Raw genomic sequence first — 14,631 nt, forward strand, 5'->3', positions numbered from 1 at the left:
GCGTTCGTGGATCTAGAAAAGGCCTATGATAGAGTGGTGAGGAATGAATTGTGGTCAGTTGTGACAAAAATTGAGAAAGGTATGCTGAGATGGTTTGGACATGTCGAGAGAATGAATGAAGACCGATTGACGAAGAAAGTGTATAAGGCCAGTGTGAATGAAAGTGTTGGAAGGGGTAGACCTAGGCGGACGTTTCGAGATCAAATCAGGGACGTCTTGAAAAAAGGCCAGGTCAAGAGTAGGTACACTAAACCGAAGAGCATGTATGAAAGGAATAATGAAAGTGGACGAAGCGAAACAAATATGTAAGGATCGTAGCAAGTGGAAAGAAGTGAGACCACTTCTTTAGAGAGAAGAGAGACCACAGCCTACCCCTACGGGAAAGAGGCGTGATTTTATGTATGTATGTACTTATTGGTAATTAAAATATCGAACTTAAGCCCTAAAAGCGGTATGGAGCGCACACCTGATAAGTGATACGATTTGCCTTTTACAACTCAGTACAGCTCAAGATCAACATAAGATGTTAAGACGCCTCGTTGGCCCAATAATTACACTAGCTACAGCGCGTTTTAAACCAACTGTCCAAAACACATACTTAGTGCTTGCACACACTACTGGAAGAAGCAGCTGATGTGGTGCCACTCGAGCCGGCATCCTGTGCTCAGAAGCACTGGGTTTTTCTTATACATATAGATAGTTCAGATACTCATTTTTAAAATGACATGGAGACTTCTTTTGTTGCTTCTTGAACTTCTCCAAAATTTTGCCAAGTTCACGCTAGCAACTATTTTGTGTTCGACATGTTTGAAATATCATTAATAATAAACAAAACAGATTCCAACATAATTTTAATTAAATAATAACACTAATTTACACTTAGGTACTCATACAATAAGTTAACATTGGTGTCTAATACACTCTGCTTCATTGGAACGTAACTCTGGAAATAATTATGGACAACAAAAATTGTGCTACTGAGACACAAGACGACAGTGTCTAGTTGTCTTTCTTCATTCTGGTGCTGGTCATGCGGTAGATGATGGAGTCTCTGCCGGGATCCATGTCCATGATCGCGTAAACGATTGCGACCAGGGTAAAGGTGAAGATGATGCCGAACCACAGGAGGATGTTGAAGATGGCGGCGTAGTCCGAGCTGTATTTGTCATCCTCCTGAAAATTAAATACAATTAGAGTTAAGCTAATAATTATGGTCAAAGCGTCTTCCCACTTAGGCGATCTTGCCGCAAACGCGAAGTGGCGCGGTGCGGTAACAACAATCAGTCGATAGGTTTATTATAGACCGTATAGTAAGGTCAACGAGACGAATTATAATGTAAAGAAAGTTTCAGGCTAGAAACTGACAGTAACAGATTAATAATAATAATAAAAAACTAAGTAAATACGGAAACGAAAAAATAAGTATATCTTCGAACGCAATCCAAACAGGAATGAAGTTGTTCACAAAACGGCGCGCCAAATGTTGACAACAACTATTTCCGTGCGGCCTGAGAGCGTGTAAAATTTTTGTTTATAGTTCATAGTTTGTTTATATATGTCGCTGGCAGACATTTTAGTTAAAACTATAATTTATAATTGTGTAATTCTCCTTAAAATATATACCTCTAAGTATTCAATATTAGTTTCACTTCTCTGCCGTACGTATCTACTTCTTGAGTACCTATGTGTTATTTAAGAAATTACGTGATTTTTCTGAGACAATTGTACAGCGTCACTGAATGGCGGCGTCGCAGTTACGGGACTTCTCACGCGCACGTCAGACAATACTGCCACGCCGCATCCACAATTCGATTAATACTAGAACAGTAGCGTTACGCAGCGGTCTTCTTCAAATTTATACCTACGTCTGGGGCCTGGGCGGAGCGTTAGGGTTCGTACATACAAAAAGATTGACTACGCGGATGGCGCGGCGTAGGCGTAGCTAATTTAACTCGGACAACGACCAGTCTCAGCGGCGCACGTACGGCGTGACACTCAATATTTTGTCTCCACAAAATTCCTAAGCAGCCGTGTAAATGTGTGTACGTGTCCGTTCGTCGATTCGGGTGCTCTAGTTTGAAGTTAAAATACTGTTCTACTACTGCATTGTGCCGCACTGCTTCGCATTAAACTTGTGTCACTATTGGTTCGCATTCGATTTGAATCGCCTACGTAGAACGTAGCGATAGACTTTTATTGTGTGATGTTGTAGATTATTTGAATAATTCAAGCGCTTGGGATTGTTCAACTGCAGTAGATAATACACGACTCTTTTAATTAATAGCTATATATAACTGTATAACTTGACTGAAATTTACATTACTACTAGATTCACTACTATTAGTAAATATTTATTTCAAAATTATTATTAATAAATATGCACAACTTAAACTATCAAAACAGTTATAGCTAATCTATGTATACGTTTCTGTTCTTAAATGTAAATCATACTATTACGCAATATTATTACTACACAGGTATTGGCAACCAAATTGAGTAGGTATAGCCGTGAAATAGGAAAAATGGCAGCTGGTGCCAAATAGCGCGGTCTCGGTAAGTAGTATGGGCTTGGCAAAAAATAAAATAGTTACGAATAGAGCGTTTTGAATGGGGAAATGAGTAAGTTCATAAAGAAAATATCAGAATGGATAGTTTAGGTTATAATTATTATATTACTGAGTTTGTTGCGCCCATTCTTCTCAGGCCTGAGGCATTCACTTTGGAATGGGTGGTAGTTTTTTTGACTTTCAATAAGTGATCATCCTATTTTGAATAAAAATATTTGAATTTTGAATTTGAATTAAGCGTATTGGTAGTTTAATACGCAATATGAAGAAATTTTTGACGCCCCAACATCATTGAAGATGACTGACTTCTATCTACAGCAATAGAGACGACGAGACATAGAGACGTCAGCTGCGTTCAGATGTACTTTTTAATAAATCGTACATTTGCGTTTCTTTTAAACCATTGTAAATTGTCAATCACAAACAACGTTAGACACATTAAACCTATTTAGTATTTCCAATAGTCATGAAGAGATAAAAAATTACTACAAACTACCTACTCTGCGCAACCTAAACTACAACACTATTTACTCTGTTAGTTGTCGTTAATTATAGTCTGTACTCTATTAAATTACTACTTTTTAGTCATAAAACATCTTACACGTTTCGTATCATTTCCGGTCATAGTATCATTCTGTAATAATAAAATAAAATATTAATGAACGGAACTCTCAGCAACCAAATATAAATCAAATAAATACAAATTTAAACTGAGGTACTATACACAACCTAACATGTATTTTAACTAAACTAACGATTATTTGAAATTGTCTTATGATATTTATAACAGATAAATTATACAAAAACAATTAAAAAAAAAAAGTCGAAGAAGTCTCCATTGTACAAAAATTTACACGACGACCATGGAGTGTGGAGTTGAGAGTGAAGTTGAAAATTATTAAAATACTAGCTGACCCGGCAAACGTTGTTTTGCCATATAAATTGTATTGATATTTTGCTTGCTAGTTGATAAGAGATGGCGCTAGTTGTATTCATTAGTAACAATGACATTTCTTTTATATTTTTTTATTCACATTATAGTTTTATAAATTATAGCCTATCTGTTATTCTGGTGTGTAAGCTATATTATTGTAAAGTTTCATCAAAATCTATTCAGTAGATTTTGCGTTAAAGAAGTTCAAACATACATCCAGACATACAAACTTTCACATTTATAATATTAGTAGGATAAAGACTAATAATGCAACAAGATACATATCACAATGACAATACCAATATAAAGGGATATTAATATGAGGTATTAGGGCCAATAACAGCGAAATTCTAGATAGGCAAGTAATTAGTATAAATACAACTAATTCTTAATGATTTTATAACAAAACCAAATGTTCACTTTTCGCATAAGCTTTATAGCTCTACTAAGAGCTGTTCTTACCTTTAAAATTCAACAATAAAATCGTCAATGAATAAAATTCTACCTAAAATAAAGTTCTACAATTTCATGTCTGTTACTTAAATTATTTTTTATAAACTACTTCTTTTCAAGTACAAAGTATCTTACGGCAATTATTGTATCACCGTCAGTCTCAGGCGGAGGATTCTGTAATAATAACAATGATATTATATAAAAAAAGGAACAAATACTTTACTGACTAATTCATCGCGAAACACGAAAGCGTCTAAATTAGGACGCATTTTGACCGAAAGTAAAATATGTTTAAATAAAGTTGAAAAATCTTCGAATTCAATGAATCCGTGTCCTGAAAACACTGTTTTTCTTTTTTTTAGTATATTGAAACGTATATAATATATATAACTTATCTATATTAAAAAATAATGATATAACATGGACGAATTAACCACTGGCCACGAAATGCAAGAAGAATACAATTAATGACGGAACCGGAGTGGTCGCGGGTTAGAGTTCCGCATCCTTCATAAATTTTGGTTACAAATTTAATTTGTATAATTAATCCCAGAAGTGAGGGTTATCACTTTAAAAATATCAAATTGTTCAGATTTGAAAGAGCGATATCAATTTTCTAATATGCAATTATTGGGGTTGAGCAGGTCATCAACTGCAAAGTAGATTCTGTTGATGGAGCCACAACAAGTGGGGTTGAAAAAGATATACCAAAATTTAAGACCCATGCGTACTCGAACAGTTTGGCTCAGAATATATGGAATCACGATGACTTTCTATATAATATCACATATGAAGCGGCTGCCCTCAGGCTATAAATTAATTAAAATTAATTTTATTTAAGGCGAGGTTTTCCCAACACTTTAGGCAAAAATCACTCGAATGTATTTATCTATAGCGGTACATATATACGTTCGACACGGGCATGGCTGAGACACTAGCCGAGCGATGCGGGTCAACGACCCCACCCCGGAAGGACTGGGTAATATTTTATAAAAAACGGTTGCGCAAGAGTACGAAATGCTGTGATATTTTTATGCATTTTGAAGTGAAACTTCTTTAGGCGCATGAGGGTAATTTTTTTTACAATTGAAACGGAAAAGAACGTCACGGATATTTGAGACGTTTTTGTTCAAGGGAGAGAGCGATTGACACCGATTGTGGAAGAGTATTTCTTACTTTCGGGCTTCCCTACTAGCCTTGTATCGTGCAGGTTTTTTTTAAATTCCAAGATGGCCGCCGCGCAAAATTATGATTACAACATTATGAGTATCGTATCCGAGGTTCTGGAGGGTGCAGAGAACGATTTTGTGATTATTTTTGAAATTCAAGATTCATAATTTTGCGCGGCGGCCATCTTGGATTTCAAAAATGATTACAAAATCGTTCTCTGCACCTTCGAGAACCTCGGACACGATATCCATATTGTTGTTATCATAATTTTGTGCGGCGGCCATCTTGGATTTCAAAAATGATCCCAAAATCGTTTTCTGCATCCTCGGGCACCTCGGACACGATATCCATATTGTTGAAATCATAATTTTGCGCGGCGGCCATCTTGGATTTCTAACTCCCTAAAGTACAAACATACAAATCTCCCGCGTGGCATATTCAAAATAATATTACGTAAATTTTATTTTAGTACTTTCCAACTTCCATTTACCTATATATTTCAACAAATACGCAGTCCCATCATCATTATTTTTTTACTATGATTCCCGGTTTTTAGTTGTTTGCTAAAATCTTACGTAATGTGAGCCCGAGAGACACGAACACAGTACCTTCCTTGACAGTGGTCACGGGCGTACTGCTGGCATGAGCGAGTATGCAACCAAGACGTCGCGTTTGGTTATTACGAAAAAAATTAATATAAAATAATTAACAAAGCGTATTGATAAAACCCACAATGAAAACTTATAAATACTAATAAACTATTGAATAAAATAAGTTTTGTCTTTATAGCTATCATAGTTTTATGATAATATAAACAATTCAAATAAAAAAGACTATTTTTCAAAAAATAAATCTATCGAGATTTTTTTTCGTAATCGTGTTTTCGAAACAGCGATAATTTAGATAAAGAAATGAAGATAAACATGTCAAAAAATTGGAACCGTAGTATTTGTAGAAGTATTTTAAGTAGATTTTCAAAAATGTTACTATTTAGGACTATAGCGCCTTAAAAAGAAGAAGCCCGCTGAGTTTCTTGCTCTCGGTCATCATCCTGGCCTCCATGGCCTTTTAGGATAATGTATACAATTATTTTAAGGAATCCATGTAGCATATTTCTGGACACACCATTCTTCTTCTTATTCTCTTCATTGTCTTGCTGTTGCGATGTGTCTTGATCACCAATATTGACATAATACTTCCTTCTCTTTAAAACAAAGGCCAGTATTCCTTTAAATTTAATTTACTTGTTAGTTGTTAGTAATATAAGGTTTTAAAAACCTCGTCACATTCAATGGAGATTACAATAATTAACGAATTGCAAAAAATAATAATAAAATAATAACTCTTAAAACTACAGAAATAGTTAAAAAATATTTATATACAAACTACATTTACGGTTATATAGGTTTAAATTTTCTATATCAAAGATATGGGAATATAATTTTCTAAAGTAAATGAATGTCACTTTCACACCGACCACTACTAATCTATAGTAATGTGGACACAGACTCGCGGGCCGTGAGGAAATAAACACATTTGCAAAAAAAAAAAAACGGGGTGCCCAAATATTTTCTGTACACCTATTAAAATCTTTAACAAAAGAGGTTATATGGATTCTATTAATTACAAACAAATTGTCTACATATTAAAAATTACTGGCAAGTAAAACAAAATGTTAAGAAATATGAAAATTCTAAAATTTTAAAAAATATTCCTTTCGATTCGAGCGTTTATACTCGCAGGATGATCAAAACCACTTTACAATTGTTAATACTGAAAGTACTGGATTAAAATTGGATAAGGATTGGAATAAATCAAAAGTGCCCGTTTTTTGAGTTTATAACATTAGACTTGAGGGGACAGAACAAATGTGGCTCTGATTTTGATATTAATAAAGATACATAGGTGATAATGATAATACTATGTGATGATATGATAGATATGAATAATACTAATTACCTACTGCTTCTTACACCCAAGATAGAAATTAACACTATATATTATATCGATATCTAACGTTAATTTTAAACTCAACAATAATACTTTGTACGTAAAGAAAAATACGATAAGATCATTATTAAAATTGTCAATTTTAATCATACATCTGGAACAAAACTATACACAATTTAAAAATTACAAGTTTGAAACAACTTCTAAGTATCCTACGGATAAAACAAATACCGGCTCTCCAGGTTCGTCTTGACGTAGAGATGGTCGGGTTTTGTGTCGAGGCGGTGTTGTTGAGGATGGTGCTTTGCTTGTAAGATTAAGATATAACTCCTATAAAAAACAAATTTGTAATATCTGTTCCGATTTTAACCTTTTACGTAAAATTTTCTTAAGTACAGCCACAGCTAACAAAACATACTGTGAGCAAGTAGAATCTACCTTTAAAAAAATCATAGGGCATATCCATGACAGCGGGCAGTCCTCTAACAAACATTTACATGTTATAATGCCACAGGCGTGCCTCTATATCTATATGCAATGATTTAGAGCTGAAAAGTCAGCTGTAATTATAGCCCTGGAATCCTTATTCCCATGAAACTCCTACTCTTTGCCTAGCTGGCTGGCTGAACTAACTAGGATTAATAGTACAAAATGAACCAAAAAGGAGATACATTATCCTGGTATAATGATGCTAGGCGATGACATACATAAATGACTAAATAATGTGATGTTTGTTAGATATAAATTAGCAAACTTCGACCAAAAAACAAACGTATTAAGTATTGTGACGATTTCTGGAATATGGACTGTAAGCGAAACGCTCATACATACATAATATACTGGCAGCGCCGCCCGAAAATGACAGTTGCCAGCAAGACATCGTGTCAAATAAAAATGTAATAAATTGCTGTGTATTTATTATAATAATAATATCCATATTTTATTAATTATTGTGTGATAAATAAAACTTGCATTCTTGTGTGTTTGGTGTTTTTAACCACCACCCAAATGCCCTTATATAATAACAGTTGGTCCTTCGAGCCGGATGAATGCTTAATCGGAACTTTATCAATCGATGATAGAGACCTCGAAGTTTGTAGTGATATGTACCCCCAACAATTTTGATAATCACAAAGAGGGTAAGACTAAATACGAAAAAAACCAAATACATTCTGAAGTTTTGGAAGCCAGTGTCAATATTGCACCACTATAACAAACGTATACACAGTAACGGACCGTTTAAAATTTAGACAAAAAAAAACAAATCAGTACTCACATAGGGTTCTTGCATGGGATCTGCAGGTGCGGCACGGACGGTACGCCTGGTGTGAGCCACGTCTGTGGTCACCACAGTCACCAGCACAGACCCGTCATAGGCCTTGACAAAAGCTTCACTCAAACTATTTAATGTTTCTCCTGTAAAAATACATACATTTATAGAAAATGCTCTAAGCCATAAATTATATATATGTACAGGACATGAGGGTTCAAAGGTCTCAGTCTTCTTTTTGCATATAAAGGGTTTTCAGTATTTAGATCAGTCAAATAGAGGAGATTGTTTTTTCACAGGTTTAGAGTAATACATATAATTAACAGCTGATATTTGAAAATGCAGTAAGTAGATTGCTACTAACTTGTACTACTATGCAAAAAGGGTGATTATTCACACGAAATTTAAGAATGGGTTATTAATTGCCAATGTAATATTTGTATAGGTATGCTTGACTTGTACATAAAATATATACAATTCCGCTCAGCAACTTCAGTGCGAATCAGAAATTCGCAGGCGACAGACTTACCTAATGGCCTAACCCTAAACAACAAAGTAAAACTAATTTATATTTACCAAGAAGTTTCTTTGCTTCCTTGGTTTGCAGAGACATGGGACCGTGGAAATCAGACAATGTGTGAAGTGATGTCATTCGGAAGTTGTAGAAGTCTACAACATTGTCAGCGGCAATGGCCCCAGACTTGATCTGAGAATGAGATGTTATTTACTGTGTTATCTTTATTTACTTGAATTACAAATTTAAATATTTTTATAGAATTAAAATGAATATTACATTACATTGTAACAAGTCATGTAATAAATTGTAACAGTTTTGTGTTTGGAGCTGATTTGTGTCATTGCCATGCTCCTTAAAAATAAAATTATAATTAAAAATGGCATGATAATATAATAACTATCTTTTTAGCACTTGTGACACAACCAGTTAGTGTGACCTTGATCCACTGATGATCCATTTTTGTTACAAACAAAGAAATTTAATTAGTAATAAAAATTATTTACAATATTGCCAAAAAACACATGCCCAATATTACCATTTATCAGTGGAATTTGTTTTCCATAAATATAGTCTAAGCAAAAACTATATACATACTTAGATTCCCAATCTATAAGTAATTTACATTTTTTCTTTTTATTGTAAGTAATTGATAACATTGTATTTCCGATCTAAAAATTATGATTTTTTTTGCTTTCATTTAAAAAAAAAAAACAAAAATTACCTTTTCAATGATGGCTTTTAAAGTTTCAAGCTCAAATAGGAATTGATAATCTTCTTCATATTTGTCATATTTCAGATGTTGTAGGTGTTGTTTTCCAACCTTCGGTGCAGGAATATTTCCAAACAAATTAGAATAGGAAGCCAACTGTAAACAAATGAAACAATTTTAACCTAGATTGCAAAAAATAAGTCCAATTTATTTATTGTCCATCATTTAATTTTTTAATTTACTTATCTATACTAATATTATAAAGCTGCAGTGTTTGTTTGAACGAGCTAATCTCTGGTACTACTGGTCCGATTTGTATGATTCTTTCAGTGTTGGGTAGTCCATTTATCGAGGAAGGCTATAGGCTATGTTTTTTTTTTCAGAATTAGGGATCCGTAATAAAATTCCTATTTTGTAACACAAGGTGTAAAATCGAAAACCTATTTTTGCGTGCGCTGCAAAAACTATTGACCATAGAACAAAATGATGTACAATATATATATAGGCAATATTTTATTGTATATATACTTATAAAACTATCGCGTGAATTATACTTTATATGGCAAAACAACGTTTGCCGGGTCAGCTAGTTCACAATAAAAATTATATATTGGCCCTGTCCATAATTTAATTTATTTTTGTGATAAATCAAAGTTTTATGACTGACTGACACTGTCAATCTGTCCTTTTATAACTCAAGAACAGCTTGCAAATTGATGTAAATTGGTGTGTTCTTGGAATTAATATTTAATACCTAAGGCCACATGATATAAAGTATTTTAATTTCACTACGTGTTTATCTAGTTTTGGTGTTTTCAAAATTAAAATTTATGTCTAATGAGTACCTTGGTCTATTGATTTAAAAAACTTACAAATCTCTGTGTGATTTAGAAACCCTGGAAAATATGTTAATCTTATTGAGAATCACACCAGCATGCTGTGTATGTGTTATAACAACTACCAACAGTTGGTGATTAAAGACTTCATTTTGCTGGTATCTTGATTAATCGGACAAAATATTTTTAAGTAGTTATTTTCAATATGTGATTTTAATAACAGCATAAGCCTCTGCATTCATACTGGGGTCATTACAAAATTATAGACAAAAAATAATTATACACAATATAATAATATTCTGTGTTTTATGGCAAATCTTTCTATGTCTTTAAAACCACATATTGTGTGTTAAAGGGTCTAAGACTAGCATGTTTCATGCTCCACAGATAATATATAATCTACTAGGGCTAGCAATGAATGTATTAAATAAAGTAGACTTGTTTAACCAGAGTAACTGTTGAAGTTAGCCATGATGATTGATGGCTATGAAGAAATCAGAATACCATTTTAGATATACAACTCATAATATCACACTTTGATTGTTTAAACCATTTTAAATCTTCTAGCACATGATATGGCCCAGCCTTGTTTTCTGCATCTATGATACTGGCTAGTTTCTTCACACTTAAATATAAATTCACAGGGCAGAGACTGAGAAAACTTTAAAATTAATAAATAAAGGTCTTAGATGCTGGAAGGACACAATTCATTATATCCACTGTTTACACACACAATTAGTGTCAAAATAATCACTTAACAGCGAATAAACAACTGGAATTACCTGGAAAATTATAAGCATACTTACATCATCAGGCTCTGATAATTTTATATTAACAAGTCTATTTTGGCCATTAGTAAAGCGCTGTTTGATTCTATGTGAAATGGCAAAGAAGGTTTCTGGCTCATATTCATCAACTGTAAGGCCATAGCTAACTGCTTTGAGTCCAGCCTAGAACATAGGAAAATTGGTAAATAGGTATATCTTATTACGAAAGAATAATTTTGCCATTATATACAGCTCTTACTGAATTTCCAAGTGAAGGAACACCATCTACATAGACCTCTACAATTGCTTCTGGAGTATCAAATGGATCAACTATAGAAAGTCCATTCCAATCCGAATTCTGTTGAATATAAAATTGAAATGAGTAAAGTGCAAGCTGTAGTTCGTCTTCAATATAACTTAAGTGAGTGAATAAATACAAGATAACTATATAAATTATAAATAAAAATCATACCCCTTCTACAGAAAGACCAAGTGATGCCGAAAAGATCTCTTTTAGAAAACTTTCTAACGTTTTAGTGGAGCTCGAAAATCTCAAAGATTTGGGACTGTGTAGGACTGTGAATTCTCCTTCAGCGTTTACACCTAAAAATATTCCAGTAAAGAATAAATTCATTCAAAGCTTGTTAGCGTTAAATAAATAACCACTAGAAACTCACCTATAAGGGATACAATTAACAAAATCCAATACAGAGCCATTTTTAACAATGAACTTGATCAGTGATCACCCATTTGCGATTTGCACTTTGCAGTAAAGTTTGACGATTGTCATATGATTTCAGTTCACAATGTTACCCAAATGAAAAATTGCTGGAACGATTTGGAATCGCTTTTAATTATTTTGTAGTGGCATCATTTATATAAGTCAGGTAAATATACGCAATTTTACTTCTAATTTAATATTGTGTTAATATAATAACATTATAATGCGTTTTATAATTTTAATGTGAAAATATAGGAGAACCTAAATATAAATAGAGAAAAATATAGGAAATTTCTGAACGAAATTGTTGTTACATCACGTGGTTTTCCTCTATGATGACAAAATTTAATATATGACACAAACATGACACACATATGACGTTGACAGTTCACTTATAAACCTACGTAGGACGTAGGTACTTGCGATGCCTTCTAAGTTCTAACTTCTAAGTGTAATTTTATTTTACAGTTATTAGTTAATTTAAATAATATAATATTTTATAAACTGTTGGCCACAAACTTTTTATCAACAAAATACATTACAATTTGTTTAGTTTTACCCAATGCAAATGAAATAATTAGTTGAAGTCCGAAAATTAAAAGAGGCCTAAATGTCGCATAGGTCCACTTTTCATCTTAATGATTTATTTCCTCGTGAGATAGATATAGAAGTATGTTTGAAAACTTTAAAAATTTACCAAAAATTAGAGGGTGATGTTAATTGTGTTGTCTGGGATGCTTCTTTAGTCCTGGCAAAATACCTTGAGATGATGTGCCATCACAAACCTGACTTTTTAAGTGGTGTAAGAGTTTTGGAATTGGGTTCTGGTTTAGGTGTTGTGGGACTTACTGCCGCAACATTGGGGTTTGTCATTCTCTAAATTCCATAATGGAAACATAATATATTATGTACAGTTTTTATAATACTAATAAATTAACTTTTTAGGGCTCAGGTGACACTCACTGATTTACCAGAAGCATTACCATTGTTACGATTAAATATTGCTGAAAATAAATCTAAAATTGTTAGTATGGGTGGCTATGCAATAGCAGAGTCCTTGGTATGGGGAGACAATAATTCTGAAATAAAGAAACAAGAATTTGACATGATACTGTTGGCAGATTGTGTTTACTATGAAGATGTAATTTAAATTATATTTTTCTCAATTATTCTTGTTAGTTGATATTTTTTCTACCATATTTTTTCCATTGCAGGCTATTGATCCACTTATCGAGACATTACAATGTTTGAATAACATAATTACAAAGAAACCAACTATATACCTAACTCAGGAGCTACGGGACTCCGATGTTCAAAAAAAATTGTGGAAAACATTCTATGAAAAGATATCAGAGTATTTTTACATTGAAAGTATTCCAGAAGAACAACAGCATATTAATTATAGGTCAGCAGACATTGTGTTGTTAAAAATGACAAAAAAATGATATTTGTATAGTTATGATATGTGGTGATAGATACATTGCTTTAGCCGAATTATTTATATGTACCTAATTATGTTAAATTTATGTTTAAGAGTTATAAACGTTATAAGAGCCACATATTATAAAATACACATACATTGAAAATATTTCCAATGAATTTAATGTATATTTTCTAGTTATAAGTTCAATAAGTAGTGATGAATCCCAATAATTATAACAATAATAAGTGATAGTATGTTGGGGGTTATAATTTTTAAATATAATTCATTTTGATGTTTTAATTATAAATGAGAATTTCAAATAACCAAATTATATCTCAATAAACATCAATTCTGTGATAAGTATTCAAATATGTAGTTAATTTAGCCGAATTATGTTATTAATCAGATTAATTATTGGTGTATCATGTAATATTAGTATAAGTGTAAAATTTAAGAATCCGCTTAATCTTTTTTGTGAAGTATGTGATATATTTTTATTATAATATAATAATCATTTTAGGTGTTAGAAGATATCATAGAGATAGAATTAAATAAATTTATCTTGTATTATTTTGCTTTATTATTGAAACTTATTTTTGCATAGGAGGCAATAGCCTAAGATCCCACTGCTTGATCCTGCAGGTACGTGAATTTTAGGGTCTATAGCCTTTTATAGGTTAGATAGATCCTCACATTTTATAGGTTCTTTTGCTGCCTGCCTGGTACACAGAAGTCACCAGAGATGTATATATTCTCTTCCTCTGTGTCACCAGGCATAAAGACAGTAAGAGCTAGAACAATAAACTACTTATTACTTTGTAAACCTACATGAATTATGCTACTTTAAAAAAAATATATGTATAATTAATGTGGTTAACCTTTGGTAGTGCTATCTATGAAAAGTTCGGCCAGATAATGCTTAGGCCATGTATTTTTCTATGGTCGCATTTATTTCCAGCATCCATCATAGATTAACTGTTGCAAGTTGACTGTGTTGGAGGTAGTAGTAGGTGTTATTAGTCTTAGCTACTATCACTGTGCAGAAGATTCCTCCAACTTCTTAAAAATAGTCTTATTACTCTAGCCCATGCCCAGTTCATGGGATGCTACTATACTACTGACTCGTCATACTTGCGGATGCTGACAAACTTTATGCGAGGGAAGAGGTTGGCTAGCTCCTGTATATTTTCCTTCGGGATGCCAAGGACGATGCGTGCTCTGTCGTTTTCATCTGGTTACTGAGTATAGAATAACATCCAGGTGCGGATATCCAACCTCAAGGATTCTGTTAGTCTAATCTTACTTGAACGAGCT

At 33.0% G+C, this 14,631-nt stretch overlaps 3 protein-coding genes across 4 annotated transcripts in view; 1 reads left to right on the forward strand and 2 right to left on the reverse strand.

Annotated features, from left to right (window-relative positions):
* Positions 1 to 14,631, reverse strand: part of LOC126966856 (programmed cell death protein 2-like) — a 285,939-nt gene that overhangs the window by 150,468 nt on the left and 120,840 nt on the right. The gene's annotated exons all lie outside the window — the stretch shown is intronic.
* Positions 835 to 12,016, reverse strand: LOC126966869 (ATPase H(+)-transporting accessory protein 2). Its single transcript, XM_050811149.1, has 8 exons — positions 11,851 to 12,016; positions 11,646 to 11,776; positions 11,433 to 11,531; positions 11,213 to 11,356; positions 9,583 to 9,726; positions 8,921 to 9,050; positions 8,351 to 8,490; positions 835 to 1,173 (listed from the first exon to the last, which is right to left on the reverse strand). Exons 1-8 carry the CDS (start codon positions 11,888 to 11,890, stop codon positions 1,000 to 1,002), a joined length of 1,002 nt encoding a protein of 333 aa, XP_050667106.1. The 5' UTR covers positions 11,891 to 12,016; the 3' UTR covers positions 835 to 999.
* LOC126966880 (protein N-lysine methyltransferase METTL21D-like) lies at positions 12,311 to 13,832 on the forward strand. The gene is made up of 3 exons (XM_050811165.1): positions 12,311 to 12,758; positions 12,840 to 13,035; positions 13,109 to 13,832. Exons 1-3 carry the CDS (start codon positions 12,505 to 12,507, stop codon positions 13,337 to 13,339), a joined length of 681 nt encoding a protein of 226 aa, XP_050667122.1. The 5' UTR covers positions 12,311 to 12,504; the 3' UTR covers positions 13,340 to 13,832.

This window comes from Leptidea sinapis, chromosome 11, assembly GCF_905404315.1.
Source record: "Leptidea sinapis chromosome 11, ilLepSina1.1, whole genome shotgun sequence".
Taxonomy (NCBI): Eukaryota; Metazoa; Arthropoda; class Insecta; order Lepidoptera; family Pieridae; genus Leptidea; species Leptidea sinapis.

Bases quoted from the DNA above. Each gene is read 5' to 3' on its own strand.
- LOC126966880 (XM_050811165.1), top strand. From the start codon at position 12,505: ATGTCGCATAGGTCCACTTTTCATCTTAATGATTTATTTCCTCGTGAG. The intron at 12,759-12,839 runs GTTTGTCATTCT...TTAACTTTTTAG, and splicing joins CTTACTGCCGCAACATTGGG to GGCTCAGGTGACACTCACTG. The intron at 13,036-13,108 runs GTAATTTAAATT...TTTCCATTGCAG, and splicing joins ATTGTGTTTACTATGAAGAT to GCTATTGATCCACTTATCGA.
- LOC126966869 (XM_050811149.1), bottom strand. From the start codon at position 11,890: ATGGCTCTGTATTGGATTTTGTTAATTGTATCCCTTATAG. The intron at 9,727-11,212 runs GTAAGTATGCTT...ATTTGTTTACAG, and splicing joins AATTATCAGAGCCTGATGAT to TTGGCTTCCTATTCTAATTT. The intron at 9,051-9,582 runs GTAATTTTTGTT...TCTCATTCTCAG, and splicing joins TAAAAGCCATCATTGAAAAG to ATCAAGTCTGGGGCCATTGC.